The following is a 24,456-nucleotide window of genomic DNA, read 5'->3' on the forward strand; positions in this document are numbered from 1 at the left end:
CAGTTTCCACCCAGGTTAGCAGAAGCTCAGACAGATTGACCACATTCAGGTCATGTTGTCAGCCCTTCAGTTATTTGGAGGGAAACATGATCACAGAAGAGTAAACTGTGTACCTGAGAGGGATGAGGACTAACCAGAAGCAATGAAGGCATGCTTTCTGTATTTAAGTAAAGATGATATGGAGGAGCTTTTTACAGGAAACTTTTTCATTCTGTTTGAATTTGTTACCTGCATATCAATTCTGTTCACAACTGAGAGAAAATGTAATTGACTTTCAACGTTAATCTTCTCAAACAAAATTACCTGCAATTCTGTTTTTCAATAGAGGTCTCACAAACCCAAACATAGTATTAAGCACATTCTTATTCAAACAGAAATGTCAGAGTACTGAAATAGTTATAGCAAAAAACCTCTCCCAACCTTAAACACCCAGAGTATACCTTTCTGCCCCAGCAACAATCTTCTCAGAACAATACTCTTTATTTTTTATTGCCAGTATGATACAGCTGAAGATTATTAAAATCTTCAAATATGTTTTACTTGAGCTTATAATGTGGGGACTCTGCAGAAGCTGTAATGAAACGACCACTAGACAGATCAGTACAAAATTAATGAATGACACTCTTAAGTTCACAGAGTTTTCATGGTTGTAACTGTTGTTTGATGGCATTTGCCAAACTCGGCAGAAATCCCTCCCGCTGTCATAATAGGAACTTGTGCACTTCCTGTAACAAAGGAAACAACGATCAACGGATGCTGTCAAACCTCTTGAAACCTTCTGCACCATTTTTTTTGTACTAGTTTCCGGCAACATTTCACAAACAGGCCTGTCTCCCTTGGTCTGACAATGGGTTTGTATTCTTTTCCAAATGGATTCTTTGAAAGGAGGTAAAATGCTCACAGACCAGCAATACTGAGGGAAGGATAGGGAGAATTCTCTAAAACCTTACAAGAGCCCCTCTCCCAGGACACAGTGAGAAACTTCAGCCCTAAAATTAGAGGAGGGATGGAAAACTTTTGGTCCAGGGGAAGCCTACAATCCACAGTTTAATTCTTCATGTTACTACCGAATAACACTAAGATATCATTTCAAGTACTGCCATCTTTTGAAAGCAAAAGAAACAGGAAAATATTTTGAATCAACAATTGCAATTCGTGAGTCATCAAGAGGAATATTATTATTAGAAATAATTATTCTGTACTTCTGACCTTAAAATTTTCATCTTCGTTGATTTTTTACAACAGGTAGCTAAGACGTGTGAGTGACTAGTTGTGTCTCAGTCACTCCCTGGGATGGAGTACTGAGATACAGCTGCTCTTAATTACTTCAGACAAGAACAAAAAGGAACAGAGTAAAACTAGTCAGTAAGTGAAAGACTAGCATTATTAAAATTATTTACTCTCAGTAAAAAGCTTTCAACCCTGCTCATACCAGTGTTGCCTGGGAATGATGGTAGGGCTATTACAGGAAGCTGAAAGACAGACATTTCCAGCAACACCAAGCCTGGAGCAAGAGCTAAGTATTAGCTAATACCTGAGAAAACCCTGGTAATGGTGTTTGCTGAAGGGAGAAATACATTGAGAGGAGGAAATGGCAGACAAAAATAACTTTCGCAATCTCAGAGCCTCCCATGGAAACTCCCCACCTATTAACAGTATTCATGCAGAAAAGCTGGTGCTCTCATCTGTTTACTTAAGCTCACAGTCACTGATGTTATAGGCCAGGCTTTTCCCAAGTTTTACTCCCAGCCTTTGTCAGAAAACACCCAGCCATTTCCTGAAACATTAATACATCAATGAGGAAGTGGAAAGCAGTGAGGCTGCAGGAACTGGGACACGGTATTCACGTTGTTATGCTGCCGAAGTCTGCTGCTAGTTTGGGCCAAGCGCCAGGCGGGAGCCCGGACACCCCATGTGCCCAAACACGTGCAGCTGCCTTGTGGAGGCACACTGCAGCATTGACATTCTGGCAGCAGGCTGAGCGCCAGCCTGAAAAGAAACAGCATCACACTAATTTCTTTTCCTTTTTTCTCTTTTCTTCTGTTCTTTTTCTTCTTTTTTTTTTTTTTTTAATTAACATTTGTCAAACTTGGAGAGAAGCCCAGGCTGCAAAACTTGGATGCAAAATTCAAAGAGCTCAGAAGCTGGAAATGTTCACAGACAGACTCTTCATTTATGCCTAGTCTTTTTTAGAGGTCATGCAGAAATGGCTTACTTGCTCTTACTCTAACTTACAATTAGCAATACAGTGATTTTTTTTTGTATGTCACAGTGCACAGCAGAGCCTTACTCCAAAAAAGTGGCAATGCTTAACAGTAAGTGGGCATTTGTTTTTCTTTTCAAGAAAAAAAATTCCTGAAGTTCCTGTTTCAGGTGGGGGAAGAGGGGAAGGCCTTTAATGTCACCAGCAGAAAAGAGTGAGAATATTTTGACCTGATCTGGGAGTTGTTTGTAACAGTGGGTGGTTTCTCAAATTCGTGTGAAGTTCTGGTTCACCTTCCTGCACAATACTCACCAATGCAAGGTCAAATGATTACCTTGTATCATTACCAAGATACTGAATTATTGGCATGTGACTGAAAGCTACTACCAAACTCTTGCAATTTCAGTATTAAGTCACTAACTCCACAGAAGGCTCTCTATACAAGAATTGGATTAAGAGGGGAAAATGCAGCCCTTATTTCGCACTTCTTACTAGCACAGCACCTAACATTCAGCAAATCATGCTGTCTGCTGACATAGAAGAGAATGGGGATTGAAATATAATATTTATTAAAGTAAGACAGTAATGCAGGTAACATCACTCTCAAATATCCTAAATGGCCTGTAAACAGCACCTCTAATAGAGTACTAAGAACTAAGGCTACTTCCAGTTCCTAGCGGGGCACTTGCACCCATTACATTCTAGCCTAGAGATAAAATAGCTCAGGGAAGTAAGACATTGAGTCATACTACAAGTTTCAGAGGGATTTCAGAGCTGCAGAAACCTTAAGAGGTAAAATGTTGCTATTGTTCCTTTTCTGGACCTTTGGAGAGTACATGCAGGAGAGTGAGCTGGCTACTGATGAACTTACTCAGCCACACATTTCGAAGAGCCAAGTCTCAGCTCTCCCTGGGGCCACAGATAAGACTGAACTCTTGCAAACCCCATGGCTTCTCTGACCAGATGCAGCAAATGAAACTCCTTGCTTGTCCCTCTGTGCTACTTCTGGATCTGTCTATAGTGAGCTTCTCTTTGGCTTTTGAATGATATGTAACAGTGACACCGTGACTCTATGCTGATGTATTTCAGCAGACTGAAAATACTAAGAGACTTTGGGAGAGCGGTATACAAAAGTTAACTTTTATGTATAGTCCTTTTGCCCCAAATATTCTTCAGAAGATGAGAGTTTTATAGCACAGCACAGCTCCACATGCATCCCACTACTTACGGACACTTCCGTTTTGTTGATCGTCAGTTCTGACACTGCATTAGATAATAAGCAATATAGGAAATAATACTAATCAAGTGATTTAATTTTAATGTGGCTTCTGCTTCCTGCATCGATCCAGCAGTGGAATAATTACACAGATAACTGCCTTTCTAGAACAGCCTTTCAGGCTGCTTGTGACAGACCTCATTGCTCTCCTCATGCCTGTAAGGAAGGTGGTGTGGCCACTTGCTGGATCAGTAAGACTGTTTTCAAAGCAGGGTCAAGAGGTTTTACTGTCTAAATGGGGAAATGCCATTCTTGGCCAGAGGACAGTTGAGGGCCACACATCACTCTTAAAGCAACAACAGAAGTGTCCTGCTTAGATTAATGCAGTTTCTGACAGTACCATGAAAAATAATGTAGATTAATCACCCATTATTAATACACTATTTTAGAATTACTTTGGCAATAAAAGAGGCTGGCTTTTCTTCTGAAGATTTTTCTACCACATTAGAGGGATTTTGGCCATGCTTGTCGCAACAGATTCACTTCTAATAAAATAAGAGGCTCAATTCATAAGGGAAGGTTTTTGATTAATTGTGTTTGTTATGTTAACGTGAGGGAGGAGTTTTTTAGGGAAAGTATTTACATAAACAGCATTTATACAGCACAACATTTGCAATCCAAAAGCGTCAGTGAGCTGCTTTGCAGGCAATGCAGAAGGGGATTGCTTTATCTTAAGTTGAAGTAAACCCACTGTTAAAGTAAATATGCAGTAGCAACACCACCTAACAAAGGAAACATGAATAATAACATTTCTAATTTAAGCTGAATGTGGGAGGATAGAGGTAGGCAGGAAGAGAAGTTGGAAACCGATTTCCAGTGTGATTCATAGAGATTTTCAGTAGCTGCTTGCACAGGTAAATTATAATAGTTGACATTTGCATATAGCTTTTCACTTATTAAAATCTGATGGGCTTAGGACTTTTTGGCAAATGAAATACTGAAGCACAACAAAGTTAAGAAACTGGCTCACAGTACTGACTGTGTCAAGTGTCTTGACTTTCAGACACAGAACTGATCCACTGATTCTGCAAAATACCGCTCATCGTTAAATGAGAGAAATTAACGTAAGATGAATGGAATTGCCTACAGAAATTAGGGGGGAATTTAATATTACTGAAATTGTACCAACATTGTCCATGCCTTATGAACAATGGTAAACAAAAGGATGCACAAGTGCTTTAATAAGGTTATTTCTTTGTTTCACACTCCTTCATTACCAATAAGGTCTAGACTCTAGAGTCACTCCCTACCTACACATTTACAAAGATGAAGGGAGCTCCCTGTTGCCATTACACTTCCAACGCCTTCCTCCTACATTTTTCTTCTCATTCCATATTACACAACTGGATTGGGCAACATTTTTCCTTAACAGAGATCCAAATTAGGCATTCTTACACAAGAACAGAATACATTAATAATCCAAATGATGTCCATGTAGCCCTACTACATGCTATAAATGAAAGCAGCATTTGACCCAATGCTAATATTGAAGTGACTCTGAAACGGTGATGACGTGTGGAGAAAAATTAGGAAGCCAACAGTAATTTCCAAGCAGTACTTTCCACATTCTTTGGTCTTATATAGATTTTGTTATCATTGCTTCTGCTAGGGGAAATGTAAAAATAAAAGTAATTACAAATATCATGCATACTGGTCTGTCTAGAAGACCATAAAAAAAAAAAGTGAGCAATAGGGTGGTTGTCCATTCACAGATTTGTATAGGGTTGTTCTAGAAGTGTGCCAGTATTATTAAAACATTAGTTTGTTGCTTAATTCATAACAATTCAATTCAAAGCAACAAGTTACTTTAACTTGCAGCATGATGTCCATTTTGACTCAGCCTTTTAGGAAGGGTAACGCTGTATTATTTCAATATCATCAATTAAATACTTTTTACTAAATGTATGTAAATGGCAATAATAGACATTATAAATTCCTTTCAAGTCCTTTGCATGTGATTTTCTTCCAACACTGTAGAGTATCAAGATTACAGGCTGTCAGTATCATTCTTTAGACTTTCACACTACATAACATTCTCCAATGAAGTAGAGACATGTTCATTAACAAGAATTTATTAGTATATTTTGAAAGGATTTGCAGTAAATATTTACAGCACAAAACTAAACATGGCTCCATGTTGAGTCCAAAGTGTGCATGTTACTTCCTAAGAGTGCACAACAAGCATCTTGTTAAAAACAAACAAGGAAAAAGAACATCCCCCTCTCCCAACAGAAAGGAAATCTCTAAACTAATAAAGAAGAAAATGGTAGAAAACTGTGTTTTGCGCAAACCAAGTCAGCTCCAAACAATTTTAATAGGCACCTACTGTGATCATTGTTGTCTGCATATCTCTAGTCATATTGGATTTTTTCTTTCAGCTTTGACTGGAGTAATGTGTTTTCCATTACACCAATTTGTATGTCCATCTGAATGGTTTCTTGCTTCAGTTTTGTTAAGGCCTGTTTAATCTTCACTAGAGGAGCTGTTAAAAGAGACAAACCAGTGCAACTCTGTCAGCTACTTAACACAAAAGCATTATTTTCTATAATTCACTCCTTGAAATTGAAGAGTTGAATGAACAAAAGGGTGTTGTACTCTAAAGACATGATTGTACTGCTACATCATTTTTAATATGCAAGACACTTAAAGATAGAAATAGGCGATGAAAATTTTGCTGTCTTCTTGACATCTAAGGTCTGCATAAAGATGTGCATCAACATTAAGATAGTTTTGTCGATGATGTATTTAGCTCAGCTGAAAGCCTCATCCTGATATCTGACTTGGTGTTTGGCAGAGAACTGAAGACACCTTCAGCAGGAGGTCATTTTACATGTGAAAAGCTATTAAAATGTTTTGTGCTCCATAGTTTGTTTCTAATCCCTCACTTGCCACTAATATCACCCTGGGAATGCTGCTGCTCCTGCATTGTATTGCTCCTTAGAATTCTGGGCTCTAGATTTTATCCCGACCCTGGGCCATGCCATAATACAGAAAAGGTGGTGTGAGGCAGGTGAGTGGTTCCTTCACAGTGAAGCAAGCATGCACAAGATTTCCTTAAACAATGGCATGTACAACTGCTTAAGTAAATTAGCTGAAATGGTTACAGTCAAATATGGATACAGCTTGCAAATGTAGCCCTACTTGAACATGCATCAATTTATTTCTGCATTCATACTCTACATACGTCTGCAACTGAATACCTTTACCAGCAAATATCTCAAACAACCAAATCCCAAGTCTGAGACAAACTAGTTCAAATAGGTATGTAGTTTTAAATATTAAAAAAGTCCAAACATCAAAACACAAACTACATTTTCTCACTGACTCCAGCCAGCCTTAGTCAGGGAATCTAACAGCTACTGTCACTATTTCAGAGTAAAAAGACTTGAACCTGTAATGTGTGAAGTTATTCCAGTGTGTCTGTAACTATTCAAAGCAGAGACAAAACCTTTTCTTTCATTTCATTTTTACAAATAATTTACCAAAAGAGTAAATCCTGGAATCTCTACTTCCTGCAGACCTAAATAACCTTTCAAAGAGTTTTAGACTCCTAATTTTCTTAGATACCTTTATAAATTTTAATACTGATATTCTGGACTAGTCACTCCTCCTAGTTTTTCTTTAATAAAGGACAGACTATGTATCTGTCACTAAGAAAATGGGTGTTCGGTTTAGGGAAAACCATACTTACCACCATCAGTCATACTGCTTCCTTTCTCTTCTGTTTCCTGCTTTACTCTCTCTAATACTTCTGTAATCTTAAAATAGATATTTTTTTTCTCAGTTAAACCAGATGAATGTCAAGGTAAAAAAAGAAAACAAAAAACCTCTCTGCTGAATGACTGCATTAGTTAAAAAAATGAACAAATCTGTCTTAGTTGATGTATACACAGGAATATTTTTTTCAAACATTACGAAAATTTTAATTTAACTTTACCTAAATTAATGTTGTAAAAATTACAGCAAAAAGAGTAACATGCTGGCCAAACAGCATGGCGTTACTGAGTATCTGCACATCTCAAACCAATAAAAACAACGGTGTAAGTATTGCAGTGTGATGCTGGATGGAAGACAGGAACCAATATGCCAGCAGACCAAGATTTACCCAATGCCCGTGCCCATCACTCTTCTGGAGGTGTCAGGACTTGCAGGTGACAGTGGAAAAAGAGAAAAGGCACTGCAGCAGAAGAAGGTGCAGTAGTCAAGCCTGCTGGTACGGGTATGTATAATGCATGTATCAAGAGTAAAAGTGCATTTCAGCATTATCTGTCAACCACTTTACGTTTGTAGACAATGAAAAAGAAGCAAATATGAAGTCTAGGTAATAATTCATTAAGGCTTCAATAAACCTTTTCAGTAACCAAAAAGAAACACGGCTGTATTGTTATTGCATACCTCCAGCAGTACTGGTATCACCAAGCGGGCTGAGATGTGATTGTATGCTTGAAAGCAGATTAGTAGTAATATCCAATGTGTCTCTTATCTCAGATAGGCACCACTGCAACTACATAGTTTGAAGTCTGCCAGCTAGTAACATATTCATCATTACTAATCAGTCATTAACTTCCCATGCACAAGCACATTATAAATCTGAAGCTATCGTACTCTCTTTTTCAAACTTACTTGACAATGAAATAGAAAGAAGCTCTAATTCTGCAGAATCCATACACTCAGAAATCTTTGCTAGAAAACTCTCATTAACTGCTTTGCTGCAGATGGACTAGATTATCATTGTACGTCCCTTCCAACTGAAATAATCTATTCGAAAACATCTCAAACTTGTTTTACATTTTCCAGCACATTCTTACAGTGTGATCTGTTTTATGTAACTATTCCAGACACTCTATCATCTAATAAAGTGGGGGTTTCAAACCCAAACAACAGAGCCATTGAAAAAAATAATTTCTGAATTGGACAAAGGGTGGAAATATTTGGAAATCAGGCAGTAATTCTAAACGAAATGCCACAAAACACTCAACATGTTGAAGCAGTCAGGAGTCTGGGGCTTTTCCTTTGAATTTATCAGAGCACTGATTTAAAGAAAAAAACAAAACAAAACAGTTGTACATATTAAGACAGTTTGACCAGTATGGAAAAGCTACTATTTAGTCAAATACTGCTTTTAAGTGCTTCGCAGATGAAAATTTCAAATTGTTACTTTTAACTCAAAATAAGCTTTTCTTCTTCCAATGGATTTATGGTTATGACTTGATTAATCCTCAAGACACAGGCTATAAAGTACAGAACATTTACTCTCTTTTACAAACTAGAGAAATTAAAAGCTCACAATAGTTTGCCCAAATTCACAAGTTAAAAATCAATGGCAGCCTGGGTTTAAAATTTAGGGACTGGACTAGGTGACCTCCACTGAACAAACATGAGAACAAACCAGGAAGAACTGGGTTCATAAAACTGCAAACACGAAGTGCCAACTCTCTGAAGATTGTTTCAAAATAAACAAAAGGAATTATGTGAAGATGTGTTTTACCTCAGAAAGCACTCTAATCCTTTGAGTTACTCCTCCACTCCCCTCCTGGTACTTCTCTTTAGCCTGGAAAGAAACATGTTTTGCTCTAATGGCAAAGCTGAAGAGCGCATTGCAGATAGCTCAGAGAGAACACCAAAACTTGCTCTCACACAACCCAATTCCAGAAACTCTCCCACAAAGTCCCCATGAGATTTACAGCACTACACATATGAGGACAGGATTGAAACATTAGCAACTAGAATAACTATAATTCGAAAATTTAAAGCATCTTTAAAAATAGTAATAGCTTTAATACATATACAATAAGAAGTATGTTTTCTAATCATTTACAGGAGAAAATAAACAATTTGCCAGAACGCAGACAGAATTTAATCCTGAAACTCAGAATACTTCTTCGTCAACAGTAAATTACTATCTTGAAGTTTCTTAAAGTTTAACAGTAAGGTAAATAGTGAACACAGAGGTCAAATCCTGTTTGCCTCGTTTTAACATCATGCCCACACATGGGAGGGCTAGCCAAATGGCAGCTTATACAGTCCTCCCAACTAGGGGATCAAAAAGCTTCTCAAACAGCACTCTATTGGCATAGAAACTAAATGAAGCAAAGAATTAACCAGACTGCTTTGTGCACATTAGCACTAGTAATCAATATAAGAGAAGAGCGCTGGACTGAAACTGCAATTTTTCCACTCATCACAGATGTGTGAACTTCACAGGGAAAGCTAAACTAGTAATTTACTAGCTGCTCAAGACTGGCAACAGATTTACATAAAATTCGGGAAAAAAACATTTACTTTCCCCTGTAGAATAGCTGAATAAAAATTGCTAGTTTAACTTAAAAACTGTATAATTTGAGAGCAAATCAACATTTCCCCCTCTTTCTATCCAACAGCAGAATTCACAGGAATCACAGAATGTTTGGGATTGGAAGGGACCTGAAAAGATGATCTAGTCCAATCCCCCTGCCAGAGCAGGAACACCCAGATGAGGCTACACAGGAATGTGTCCAGGTGGGGTTTGAATGTCTCCAGAGAAGGAGACTCCACAACCCCCCTGCACAGCCTGTTCCAGTGTCTGTCACCCTCACTGCGAAAAAGTTTCTCCTCTGAGTCTTCTTTGCCTTCACCCTCACTTAATAGCAAGTTAATACCAGAGAGGGCAGCAACAAAAGATCAGTGCATTACCTCACTCAGCAAGACTTGTGCTGAACAGTACTCTTGAACCAAGTGCTCCAACTGATTGTTGATGTACTTTTCCCTGCTATTGATCTTTTCCAATGTTCTGCTGATTTCATTATGGAGTTTGTCAAGGTAACCCTAGAAAATAATATTCCAAGGGTAGACAGTATATGGATAGTACGCAAAGAGTATTAAAATGGTGCTGTAATTAAGAAAAGATATGGAAACCTACAGTGAGAGAGAAAAATAGTACAGAAACACTGTGTTTAGCCAACAAAAAATTATTCCTAACGTGTTCTGGTTTGCCCATCTCCAAAACACATATTTCAAGTTTTACTGTTTCCATCACTCTCCTCCCTTGATTAATTACAAATATCAATGTCAGTAAGTTCCTCTAACAACAGTATTGACAGTATTTTGGACTTTTTCATCAGCACTTATTTTAAGACAGTATTATTGTATTTTTTTATTTTGCCCTCTGTAGTCAGGATGTACTTATGGTAATGCACATCTTAGAGAACTCTTAATATCCCTGTTAATCCTCACATATACAACTCTGTTTCACAAGATATTTTGCCAGTTCCACTGTCCCTAATAATCATTATTATATGTTTCCCTTTTTAGTTTTACAGCAATAGCACAAATAAAATTAAGAAAAATAGTCCTTAACGTATATCAGATAAAAGAGAAAATAAAAATGCTGACAGATCAGTGAAGTATTCTGCACATGTAAAACGTACCCTAGTTTCTTTCAAAGAAGATTCAATTCCATCCTTATGCTGATGCATTTGATCTAGATGAATCCTCCAGTCCTAAAAAAGATTCCAAAAAGTAAAACATAGGTAAGTAAAACTTTCATATTTCCCCAGTTACTAAACAAAGGCTGGCATGCAAGGCAGGGTCAGTTCTCTTTTATACTATTACCATGCATCATTCTGCCACTGCCATGTTCGTATTCAGAGGCACTTGTTTAATGTGACACAATTTATAAATCTCCTAAATGTCACATGTGACACTCAGATGCATAAACAAACACTGACATCCTCACTGATACCATAGTAGCTATGCTTTTCAGAGTCTGTTTGATCTTATCATAGAATCATTTTGGTATGATCATTGAGTCCAACCATTAACCTGGCACTGCCAAGTCCACCTCTAAACCATGTCCCCAAGAACCTAATCCACACGTTTCCTAACACCTCCAGGGATGGTGACTCTACCACTTCTCTGGGCAGCCTGTTCCAATGCCTGACAACCCTTTACACGAAGATTTTTTCCCTAATATCCAATCTAAACCTCCCCTGGTGCAACTTGAGGCCATTTCCTCGTTTCCTGTTGCTTCCTACTTGGGAGAAGAGACCAACACCCTCCTCATTAGAAACCACTCTGGGCACAATTACTGAAACTATTGATTATAGCTGCACTAGCTCAGTTTATTTGTAGACAAAATGAGTGCTTCAAATGCCCAACACCTACCAGTTCCAGTTCCCAAGCTTTATCACAATTTTTTTTTTATCAGTGCAAATTTTTGACATCCCCTAGACGCAAAGCACAGCTGCAGACAGACTGTGAGTTCAAAATGAAGCAGAATAGCAGCACTGCAGAATTATTATTTCAGTATTTTGTTCCTGAACATGCTAAAAAATATTTTTGAGATTTTTAAGCTTTTGGCACTGTACCGGTCTACATGTTTTGGGTTTGTTTTTTTTTTGTTTTGTTGCTTTTGGTTTTTTTAAGTGATGTTAATAAATCTTTATCATTTGAAATCAAACCTTAGGAGACTTTTTTGTAAAATAGGTACTGTGACAGTGTTTGCTTCTGTGAGATTATGTGATCAAGGACCTTGTCAAAATTGGATGATAAGGAAAATGAGGAGGGAAAAAGTAAAAACCTACAGAGACGCAGACCTGTCTGATAAACACTAAGGGAGACAAGGACAAGAAACAAAGCTCATCAGTCACACTAACTGATGGGCTATCAAGAAACTGCAAGTATCACTTCAAAGATGGTGAACCTGGTCCTTGCAACGGATAAGAATGCAAACCTGGGGGTTCTGGATATTCAGGATGAGGTTTCGTACAACTGTGCAAACAGATGAAGCAATGTGCAAGGGAAGGAGACTGGTGAAAAATAAAGTGGGAAACAGTGAGGGGCAGAAGAGGGGCTGGTCATGTGTAAACTGTTGCCAGGCAGTCCACTTGTCCACCTGAGTCCTGTGCCTGATCACTGCAGTCTGTCCTATCTTCTTATTAAAAGATTTTAAATTAGCTTTCTGTGCAATCTCATGCTCTATGCCCATACACATATGAGTGCTGCAAGGACTAAGTGTCAGCTGCTGGTGACAGGGGATTTGAGGCCAGCAACTGGGATCAGACCAGGACTGCAGGTGTCCTAGGCCTGTGGTGTCTGCAGCTGGAGAGGGTAGGGGTCTTAGTGCCAGCCACAAGAGCAGGTGAGGGTCTCAGCCACCAAGCCAGGACTGGCATATATCCCAAAATCCAGGTACTGGGAAGGACCAGTGTTGAGTAAAGCAAGTGATGGGCTCATTGCCAGCAGCTGGAGCAAGACTGTGGGTCACAAGCCTGTGCTGCTGGTGCCAGCTGCTGGGGTGGGAAAATGCAAATGTTTGCATCTTCTCCAAACCTGCTGTGCACACATAAAATTCAATAGCAGAATGAAAACCGAACCAGTCATCAAGGAGCAGACCTTGAATCCAGACCTGGGTATGAGGTGGACAGAAGGTACATGCTGGTGTTCAGGGGGACCCACAAATGTAGAGTGCCCTTAAGACGAGCACGAGTGTGTGCATCTGTTTGCTGGCAAATGTCAAGCTGGACTAGCTGGCAAGTAGAAGAGCAGTGAAACAGTTAAGAGGGTTCGGGATCCAGGCAGGAGGATCAGACAGACAGACAGACCATGCCCATAGTTGAGGGATCCATGAATGTGTTGTGTTTGTGAACCTAGACAGAAGGCAGTGTGTGCTTTCACTACTAAACTTCAATCTGAATTAGCTGAAGAGGAGGAAGGGGCCCTATACTTATAATTTATGGGAGTCTTACAAGTGCTGTTGAAGACAGGGCCTTGCTTATGGCAGTTTGTGTAGCTGGCCATGTCAGGGTCCTCTGTGATATGTGCTTCTGAAGTTGCAAACAAGAAAGAAGCAGCAGCTACATCCAACATTGTGGGATAGTGACCCACAAGTACTCAGGCACACAGGGCGTGGCTGCAGCACCTGAGCAAGAATTCCCAATCCAGGGGCTCCCGGAGGATACAGCCACTTATAACATCTCATAGCAGGTACAAAACAAATCCTAGCTTGAAACAGCTGCACACTCAAACATGTGCCATCCTTCACTTGCAGGCAATTCCACAGATTTGAAGTGAGGCCACCCCACTACACAGCACATGAACACAGCTACTAAAGAACTGGTGCTCCTGTCTCACCACCTCAGCAGAGCCCAGCCCAGCATCTCCAACACCTCACTGGCTGTCTACAGTTGAGCTGCTGCCCCCTATTCCAGAATGAAATAAAGGCTAGTAAATAAAAAGTGCTTATGTTGTATGTTGAGTTTTAAGTTTGAAGCAGAATCAAGAACCTTTGTTGGTCTGGTGACAGTTGCTCACAATTTATCAAACTCTGGAGTTTAAATAAAACTACCAAACACCCCCCACACCCCTGCCCAGGACTTCAGAAAAAGTTCTACTTTCTAATACCTTTGATTAAACCATTAGCCCTCTCCTGGTAGCCCTCACCATGTAGGAAACAAAATATGATGCTTTTCTTCTAGAATGAAAAAATGCCAAACACTTCTCTCCAGCTATTTCTGAAAGGCGTATAGCACAGAAGCTAGAAAAAGAAGAATCCTCTTCCATGTTCATTTTGACATATTCCTTAAAGTCAATAGATGGTGCATTAAACTGAAAACTAGCAAACCTTAGTTCTTACAGTGGCTGTAATGTTTCATGTGTGTCTTTATTAAGCTTTAATTTCTTAGTGTGAGAATCAAGCATTATGTTCCCTGTAATAGATGGGGTTGCCAAGGATCAGAGAAAGGTGGCTCACCCCAGGCAATTCCTTCACCTAGAAAAATGCAGTATAGTATAAGGCAGGTAAGCAATTTAACAGATATTTGAGAACTTAGCTTATTTTTGGCAAGATAATTATCTCTCATTGAATTCTATATCACTGCTACAGATTGTTCCAACACCCCAACCAGCTGCATCAAAACAAACTAGCAATTTCAATACTGTATTGATCTGCATGTGCTATACAAGATCCTAGAAAGAATGTTTATGGCAACGCCAGGGATAGGTCCTAGGTTTGGACTTTGACTTGCCAAGATAGATGTCTACTTCTAAGTTGCTCATTCTAGACTACTTGGAGTAGATTATGGAGAGAAATACTCATTTCTACAAAATGATTAATTTCATCTTGAGGTAGTTATCTGGATAGGTAAGTAAAATCAGTCTAAAAAGTACTCGCATCTTTTTGCTAAATGTAAACAGAGCCTGTGATGACTAGATCAGAGGTACAGACCTACTTTATTGCCATTTAAAGTTCAGCAAGATTAATTCCATGCAGTCAACCTTTCATGTGGTTGACAAACAGCTAAAGGATAAGAAGTTCCTCAGTTCTCTTCCAGGAAGATGTTTTAATAGCTGCTAAACTGGGGGTATAATTTTTCAGAAGTACAAATACATTGGAGATGTTTAATGATTTAAGAAGTTTTCACTGAATAAATATATGGAAATAAGTGTATGGAAATAAGGTGCCCTGTAAGTAGCAGAGAAATATTCTTATATAATATTGGGGAAAAAAGAACTACTGAAAATTGTTGCTTTTGTCAAAGTGACAGATTCAGACAAGATAGCATTGGCGATCCCATTATTCACAATTTTTGGCATGAAAAAAGGTGTAGATGGAAAGTGAACAACACCGACTAAAACCACACTTTAATTACCATGTGTACACATGCAAATCCATTCCCACATACCTTATTGTCAGTCCTGACTGTAACTTTCAGCTGTGGAAGCACACGTTCCACTTCCAGATTCCACTCTGCTGCATCTGTCGTGGACTGTAAAATCTCTTCATGCTTTGCAGAATCATTCATGTCCTGTGTAAAAATCAGAAAGTTTATATACAAAATATCATCATCTAACAGTGAGAACTGTTAGAAATCATGTTATAATGGCTTACAGTGTTCATAGTCAGAAAAAAAATGACATCCAGAATGATCTAGACTACAGATATTAAAGATTTCTTTACTGGCTTTCTTCGAATTCATAAAGACTAAGAATTACAAGAAATATATCTTCTCAGGATATTTGAAATTGAAAAGAATAAAATGCATATAACACAAAATTATAATACATTCCAAAAATAGCAAAGAGGGAAAAATTAAAATAAATTCAAGAAATTAAACCCATGTTTCCCTAAAAGTCTCTGCAAAAATTTCTTGCAAATGTTTCTAGCAACCTTGCAGTGATGATGGTGTAGAAACTGGATGTACATTTTTCTTTTAAAATAAGCCGTTTCATTTCGTTTGGAATGTTTTTTTCAAGTTTAGACTTTATAAGGACTTTCACACAACAGAAATAAATTGCTGCTACAGATGTGAAAATCTCTTAAGAGAGGACTGATGGGTAACAACTTACCGATCTGTATGTTTGTGCCTTTAGAACATTCAGGTCAATAAAATTTTCTTCATTGTCCGACTCTTCTTCCTGAAGCAAAGTTGCAAGGTAAGGCTTCAGTAAGTATTGCACAATTTTTCTCCATTATTTTGCAGGAGCACAGGACAAGGAGTATTAAATTCCAAATTTCTGATACAGATAGTTTATGATAATGGAGCTTGTATTTACTTAAAATCTTATGAGGAAACACAATATCTGGGACAAGCTGAAAGATGAAAGCTACCCAACATTTCCCTCAGGGTGCTACAGTATTTAAAAACTAAACCAATGAACCAACAAAAAACTGGAAACCTAAGCCCTCTCACATCAAATGGGCCATTATCAATAGTTGTATGGTAACTGTTATTTCTCATGTGTTTCCTAAAGCTTTGCATTAGAAATAAAACCAAAACAAACCATCACAAAAAACAAACCACAGCCAGACCTGAACCATTTTCAAGATGTCTGCGCTACAAATGTGGAGCTGCAGAATGATGCCACATCTTAAAAGCATGCAGAATGATACAATTCAACTGGAGGCAATTGATTTGTTTTCTTGCCCATGACACTATGCACTAAGCTGATGGTTTTATAGAATTATCTGTTATAGTCTCAAAATTACATTCCTCAGCGATCACCATCAGCTCAGAGCCCATCACTGCATAAGTCAACGATGCTTTTGCCGTGTGCAACCTTCCATTTATCTATACTGAATTTTACCAGCCATTTTATCACCCATACTTCACCCACATACACCTTGTCCTTCTGTACCTCTTCTGTTAGTTCATCATCTTTTCCACCAAAGTCAAATTTCATCAGTCACCTCCTTTCTAGACAAATTATGAATGCTGCAATAACACAGGTCCTAGTGTAGAACCCTTCAAGACTCAGTGAAAACCTGGGAGCTTATTCCTGTATTTTGCCCATTTTTTAACCTAACAGGGACCACTTTATTATATTATCTTCTGGCATGTTTGGCCCCAAGTCCCCTGAATACTTAGAAGAAATTAACGGTGACTAGATTGGGATTATCTTTTGATAAATGGACAATATATATGTGTTCAGCACTTAGAACAACATATCACAACACTACCATGACAACAAGACTAGCTACCAGAGCTGAGGAACCAAACTGTGCAGATTTCCTTGCACAAACAGCCTCACTGCCTACTGTTCACCTAATTCCTCAAGATTTACAGAAATAGGCTTGTCTCTGTCAGCTTCATCAATCCTATTCAGAAGAATCAAAACCAGAAGAACAATCAGTGAACCTCATCATTAACATTTAACTACTGAAAATACTGCTAAATTAGATTATGGATACAGCTAATACAACCAGAACATATCAATATATTGGCAGTAACAATGGACTGAGGAAAAAAACAAAACAAAACACCACCAATTGCATCAGCACATAATTAATCCCTGTAAAACAATTAGGGACTCTAAAAAAGGGGTTTTCCACTTGGTACAAACCTAGCTAAATGGGTTTATTAACACACAAACTCAGAGGAACTAAAAAAACCCCATGTTAGTTGTGAAAATCACGGCCTCTGACACCACCTGACAGCAAATCCAGAGGTTCTTTGAAGGGTTTCAACTGTGCTTTAGTTAAATGTTTCCTCCCCACTTCCCAATTCAACATCTTAGACCTTAACAAGACACAGAAAAGGGCAGACAGCTGATTGTTTTCATATTTAAAGCTTCTAGCCAGCACCCTACATTTCTGAGGCTAGTCAAACATGCAATACAGAATGTCTTTTATTGTTCTCAGAATTATTCACGACTTTTTCTGTGGAGATTTCAAAGCTGATAAAAATGCAACCAGACACCCACGTCACAATATTTGCAGATTGTATGAAACTTAAGAATAAAAAATTGGATTTTTTCTTGGCTAATAAAAATGATACAACTAACGCAACACTCAAGAAAATTGTGAAAAGAGAAAGAAGAGAAGGAAACTCTTCCACTGCTACATTCTTGTAGATTATGGTGGTACATAAGTTGGCACTATGATCAGAACCATATGATAACATTACTGGCACTCTATTTCTAACTTTTATGATATTTCATTTTTCCCAAGCACTTGAAAAATGTGAACACAAAAATGGCACAGTTGTGGCATTTTCTCTCAAGTATATGCTGGACCTTAACACTCCAGAAAACTGTTTTTTCCTCAAATAATTTACTGACCTAGCAAGTGAACACTTCCAGGCTCACAGCTCTCGATATTTTGGTTTTAATCTACATGCATTTTGCAGAGAATCATCAGCTTTTGGAAAAAAATCAGTTATGAAACTAACTTCTTTTTGTTATTTTCACTTTGTCTTCAGCTAACTTCCCTCTCCAGAAGAATCTTGTTTAAGTCAGCAGTAAAAAGAGGCTTTGAGGAGACCTGTGAAAATGACAACGTCTTGTGATAGCATTATGCTACCAGAGAACAGTGAGACTCCAACTCTCATAAAAATAATCTTCTGAGAAAGTCAATCAGCAAGAAACAACTTCTCTTCAACATACATCCATCAGTAAGTCCTAAAAAGGCATATTTGAACTTACGGATGTATTTCATAGGTTGTTTCACAGACACAACAACTTCACTGTAATTATTATATTTAAAAGGAGGAAGAAATAAAACAGGTTATCTTCAAACATTGCCATCTTGTTGGTAAAAGGTATTTCAAAGCAGAAAGAGTTATTCTGTAGCCATAATGGTTGATTGGATGTTACCATTTCATTTGTGGAATATATAGCGATGAGCTGTCATGACCTTTCTCTACAGAAACAATTCTGCAGCCTTTATTTAGGTCTTTGCTTGTGGTGTAGAACAAATGCTCAGTTTCCAGTTGTTCTCTTCCATCTACTTTGTTCCCAAATCTTAAGATCAACTAAGTACCCAAGTTACTGTTTCCTATTTGCAGTGAAATCTGAGTTACAATAGTGAGCACTCTGTTAATTAAGCACTGGGCAAATTTTAACCAAATATTAGCCAGTTCTCTAAATGGGGATTGAAATTTCATTGAACATCAACAGCCTGTCTCAGCAGAAAACAAGCAATTCTGAATCTATGCAAGTTTAACATATAGTTAGATTCCAATCCATTTTAAATTGTCTATAAATGCACATAAGCTCTGTCCCAAAAAGCTAACAACCTTATCCGAAAGGAAACAAAAATCTCTATAGAGAAGCTGACGATGCGGGAAACAGATGCAGGGAAAATGGCAACAGCTAGTACAAACGACATCTTAAACAAAGCCAAATAAAATGAACCATGAGAAAAACTTCCTCAGAGCTGACCAATACTAATATAATCAAAACCATTAGGTAAACCTACCACAGCACTCTCTTCCAGTTTATTAAACATTAATTCTGCATCATCTTCTGTTATTTCTTCTTCTTCTAGCTCTTCTGTTGGATATGCTGGCCTGAAATTTGTTCAAAGAACAGCAGAGCTTTTAAATACATTGAATTGGAAACACCTTTGTAAATTGCTTCTAAGCAAATAAAATATTTCATAAGAAGTACAGATGATGTGGAATATGACTAGATAGTGTCTCACACGCTTAAACAAATAAAATTAAAACTCAGTCTTAAAAGTCTTTGTTTATCTCAGATTGTCTTAAATGTGAGGGTTAGTTATTACGCCAAGCGGTACAGTACATTCATACTGCAAAGACATATGGGGAGTAAATTTTGTATAGTTTTCTCTTTTAGTTTAGCCTCTTAAAATTTAAGTGCAAGTCACCATAGACTCATTTTCAATTTACAGTGGAATTTATGTACAAAATAGAGGTAACAGTACAATAGGCAGAAATTACTTTGCTATATCCATTTCAAAACCCATCAGAGGGAAGGAATGAAATAAAGAGCAGTTTTAAACAATTTTTTTAAACAAATTTTCATATACTTGAAATTATCTGTCATCCAATTCCTCCTAAGATTTCCTGTGGATTAAATACTCAAAGTTACTGTAGCAAACTTGTAACATGATCACATACTGTGCACACCTCCAACTGAAGAGGTCAAGCTTGACAGATAGGACCTACAATAGTATTGATGTTTCAACTCAGTTGTCAGATTAACAAGGAGTTATGCATAGGAAAATGACCAGAAAAAGGTCATCAGTCAAATATTTGTTAATTAGCTCCATCTATTAATGGCCCAAACTCATCCTTGCTGGTAACAGACTAAATTGTGTGAAATTACATTAGGAATTAACTTGTCCCACTGCTTCAAGCCTAGTCAAATTTTGCATCTCATGAAACATCGAGTAAAACATTTTTGGTAATTATTATGTTTTGTCTTTACATGTACAACTTACATTTGTTTGCTGGAAAACCATGCATAAGGGAGGATACATAAAAGTGTACTATACCTTTTCCAGCTAAAGCCAGAGTATTTCAAGGCTTCTTCAGCTAAACAATCAAGAACATAGCATGCTTGCTCTCCATAACCTGCCTTTAATTTTGAGGGAGGGAAATCCACAGACCTTCCCTAAAATAAAAAGAGATATACTGTTTACTAGTGGATACGCATCAATCGAGTTTCCTCTCAGGGAAGTAACAAGATTTACTACACTAAAACCAAAGTGTCCATTCTGTATGAAGATTTTACCAATGTTAATTCATATTCTTCCCCTATCCAGCTCCAGTCAGGCAACAGAAGGGAAAAGGGAACAACTCAAGGAACAGATGCTGTCTAGAAATCTTAAAGTATCTGGTAAGAGGATTACTCACAGGGAGCAGAAGAGTCAGAAGCCACAAGGGAGCTAGATAGTCAAGCACATAAAGTGACATGCTAGCAAGGCAAGAACAGCTACAGAGGAACTCAGGTACTGAGACTTAACCACCAGCTTTTCAATATTGGCTTGTTTGTTCCAGATTTTATTTGTTGTTGTCCTACAGAATAAATATCTTCATTTTTTTATCAACTATCTCCTTTAGAGAACAGTGTTCTTAACATCATTCACAGCTGTACCACAGTATAATCTTCCATAAGATCATACTTTCCATGAATCGATACACTCTTCTGACCTTCAGGAGATTTTATTTTAATATTTTTTTTAAAATCCCAATAGTTTTTGGCAGTTTATGCAACCTTTTACTCCTCAACAAAAACAAACGCAATTCTAAACCATCTCCTTCACTATGAATTAACTATACCATTGACTTTTGCAGGAGCAGGATCACAAGCACTGTGTAAAATTTCAAGATAAAATCTTTGTAAATGATACTACTATTCATATAAATGAGCAACATATGTGGCACAATAAGAAGTAAGCCTGATGGCCTGATGGTAAAATGGATTAACATTTTACAGATTGTGGAACAAAACTAATTGGAATCATATATAATAATGTAAGACCATTTTCGTAGTGCCAAAAAGTTAACAAGTAGCTACACAAAGTATAAACTTCCAATTAACTAATTAACATAATACAAACTCATAGATAGGAAAAGTCTGTCCACTCCTTGGGAACATAACCAGACAGCAAAGACAGTGTGTCATTACTGTTATTTCTGAAGATGATGCACATGCTTGAAATATACTTTGGAAAGCAGAATGTTAAACACTTACAAATGATCGCAATTCTGAGAGTATATTGGATATAGTTGCATTGGGGTCATCGTATTCTTGTGGCTGTTCGAAGGGATGTCCTGCTTTAGTGATCAGCCAGGCAGCAAGTGTGCAAAACATAAAGAATTGCTCACCAGGATTAGTGGGTAGTGCAAAGTAGTGCCTGTTTAAAAAAGGGGAAAAATGGTAAATATTTTGAGCTCCTGAAGCTCTTAAAGCATTATAGGCCAGCACAGGCTAGAAAGCAGATTCTTTAACTGATTCTTTCAATGAGTGATCCAGCTGAAATAAATTACAGATGTCTCATTTCACACATAACCGCAGTAGACTGTTTTTTACATGTTGCTCATGTTTCCTGCTTTCATTAAGCTATTAATCAACATTAGACTTCCAAGGAATCAAATGGAAACTGGGTATTCCTCCCTCCTGACAGCAGGATTATACAGCTTCAGTTAAGCACCACCAAATTAACATTTACACATAAACCCAAGTTATTCCTCTTATTTACTTGAGCAGTCTCAAATCATTATGAGCTCAATCCTGCTCCCAGTTAATTGTAGGGATGCAGAATCCAGCCCACCACTTCATAAAATACCACCACTGACTAATTAAGAGTCTATGCAATGGATCCATTCAGATGTCCCTTGCATAACAATGCAAACTTATAGGCTTATAAGAATCAGAAGTCAAACATGTGCAATTGCCAATAACTTGTAGACCAGGAACGAGCTAAGATTTTGCCAAATCTCAGGCATTTTTCACAGGACAAGTGAAATACAGTGCAAGACCAAATTTAAATTTGAAAAACATCCTCTGAATAGATTAGCAGAAGTGGCTGATAAGTACTGTCAACATCACACAGCAAACAGCTTACTTCAAAAAGAAAATAAAAATGATCCATTGCTAAAGCTTTCTACCTTTACCCATGATGTTGGAAGCCAGGGTGGATTTGTCTCATCTTTTATCTACTTTACAACACTTTGAAAATTGCTTTCCATTAAAGGGAGTTTAGGTAAACAGTACAAAGAAAGGTATCTGTATATGGATATATTATTATGCCTCTTCAAAAATAAATAATTTTTGCATCAAGTGACTGCATGAAAACTTCAACAGCACTTCCTTGAGGAGGGGAGAACAAATTTACAAAAGCTTCATTGCCTAGGGATGTGCCTTCTTTCTGCATATTGTCCTCATCCATGCCATTACACCACAGTAACCTCACCTCCTGTTCCTCTCTTAACATCCTCTTCCTGACAACAGCAATACATCCAGTTCCTTTTCCTTCAAAGTTCCCCAAACCTCTTTGCCTTCCCATATTCCTCAAGAGGGGCAAGAGGCTGGCGTACCTAAATCAGCGCATAAGCTCAGATCAGGCGCTTGTTTTTGAAGCGGTTCTTCCACCCATCCTCACCTGCTGTGCCTTGGGTCACTTTAAAGAGCAAGGTACACAAACTGGATCTATTTTGGATCACACTAAATTGAAAAATGTGGTCCTAACAAGAATTCAGTCCATAAAAATCAGACCACAGTTAATATAAAATATAAATAATGTGCAGACTGGATACTTGGAATCAAACTCTTACCTCTTACCAAAGCTACTCGCTAAGGTGGACAAAGGTTTTCTTTCTTGTTCCAAATATACTGATGTTCAGACAGCTGGCGAAAACCAGCATACAGCCACTGAGCTCATACCTGAGCCTCCCTCCCAACAAGGGGATGATTTGGACTATGTTTTTTCTTTCCCTATCACACATGTTTATAGAAAGCTTAACTGTGTGACATGCTGCTGTGCAACCTGGTTGAAACTGAGGAATTTGAAAGTTAATTGGGCGGATGGATGCTGAGAGCACACTGGTCCCATTTCCCAGGTTTCCTGTCTTCCACAGTAATTACAAAATAAAATAAATGACAGAATGGCTGGGGTTGGAAGTGACCTCTGGAGATCATCCAGTCCAACGCACCCGCTAAGGCAGGTTCACCTAGGGCAGATCGCACAGGGATGTGTCCAAGTGGGTTTTGAATGTGTCCAGAGGAGACTCCACAACCTCTCTGGGCAGTCTGTTCCAGTGCTCTGGCACCCTCACTGTGAAGAAGTTTATCCTCATAATCATTACATATAAGACAGATATGTATTAGATAAGAAAAAACAGACTTAAAACAATGGGTCCAAACCCCCTTATGCACGCACACCCCACAAATAGTTACCCTGAATACAAGAAATTAATTTAAGGCAGAAATATTTTTAGCAGATAAACTGGCATGCCAATAATTAAGCTCAAGTTATGTAGTGGGGGCACTGACGGTAAAATGCCTATTTATTTCTCACATCTCAGCCTTTAGAGGGACTTCTCGTTTTGAAAGCTTCAAAACCACATGGGTGCTGGTGAAGTTGACTGGTTTTGTACTTGACCCAGGCATCCTGTCACCTGGAAGCCTGCCTTCCTTCCCTCGTCCCTGACCACAGGGAGGGGGTTTCCTCCTGCCAACACTCGGGGTTTGCACCCATGGGCGCACACCCACGGTACCTGGCCTGACGCCTCTGGCTGCAGCCGTGGCGGCCGCGGCCCCTCACGCGTGGAGCCCCGTTCCACACGGCGCGATCCCCCTGCCCCGGCCGGCCCCCCGCACACCGACACGGAACGCCTCCCGGGCGAGGCCGCTGTCGCCCTCCCCGGGGCCTTTCCGCGCCCCCAGGCGCCACCGCCAGCTGCTCAGCGGGGCGGGCGAGGGGCACCTGGAGAGCGGCCGCATGTTGTGTCTCCGCAGCGCCTCCTCCTCGTAGCTCAGCAGCTTCAGCTTGTCCAGCAGCTCCTCCATCAGCACGAACATGTGATAGGCCGCGCCCGGGCCCCGCTCCGCCACCGCCCCCTCCTCGTCCCGCTCCCGGTCCCGCTCCCCCGCCCCGCGCCGGCTCCCGCCGCCACCGCCCACGGCCTCCTCCGCCATCTTCGGGTGCCGCCGCCGCTCGTAACCGAGGCAACCATCCTACCAATCCCCGCCTGCCTCGGCCTCGAAGCCCGCCTCCTGACGTAATCACAGGCGCCGAAGCCGCGCCTGTGTG

At 39.0% G+C, this 24,456-nt stretch overlaps 1 protein-coding gene across 5 annotated transcripts; it reads right to left on the bottom strand.

Moving 5' to 3' along the window:
* Positions 1-566: 566 nt before the first annotated feature.
* Positions 567-24,442, bottom strand: IFT57 (intraflagellar transport 57). 5 transcript variants are annotated; one of them, XM_080342782.1, is made up of 12 exons: positions 24,130-24,442; positions 21,396-21,558; positions 20,194-20,312; positions 19,153-19,243; positions 15,804-15,872; positions 15,140-15,262; positions 10,886-10,957; positions 10,152-10,283; positions 8,968-9,030; positions 7,171-7,237; positions 5,806-5,961; positions 567-725 (listed from the first exon to the last, which is right to left on the bottom strand). In XM_080342782.1, exons 1-11 carry the CDS (start codon positions 24,339-24,341, stop codon positions 5,831-5,833), a joined length of 1,242 nt encoding a protein of 413 aa, XP_080198908.1. In that variant the 5' UTR covers positions 24,342-24,442; the 3' UTR covers positions 567-725; positions 5,806-5,830. The 5 variants fall into 5 exon arrangements, with proteins under 5 accessions (XP_080198908.1, XP_080198907.1, XP_080198910.1 ...); XM_080342781.1 differs by lacking the exon at positions 567-725 and having other exon boundaries at positions 5,553-5,961; XM_080342784.1 differs by lacking the exons at positions 567-725; positions 7,171-7,237 and having other exon boundaries at positions 5,936-5,961.
* Between the last annotated feature and the right edge of the window lie 14 nt (positions 24,443-24,456).

This window comes from Nesoenas mayeri (genome assembly GCF_963082525.1).
Source record: "Nesoenas mayeri genome assembly, chromosome: 1".
Lineage (NCBI taxonomy): Eukaryota > Metazoa > Chordata > Aves > Columbiformes > Columbidae > Nesoenas > Nesoenas mayeri.

Excerpts from the sequence above, each read along its gene's own strand:
- IFT57 (XM_080342782.1), bottom strand. The coding sequence starts at position 24,341 with ATGGCGGAGGAGGCCGTGGGCGGTGGCGGCGGGAGCCGGCGCGGGGCG. Across the intron at positions 15,263-15,803 it reads AGGCACAAACATACAGATCG|GACATGAATGATTCTGCAAA; the intron begins GTAAGTTGTTAC and ends ATTTTTACACAG. Across the intron at positions 10,958-15,139 it reads CAGTCAGGACTGACAATAAG|GACTGGAGGATTCATCTAGA; the intron begins GTATGTGGGAAT and ends AATCTTTTTTAG.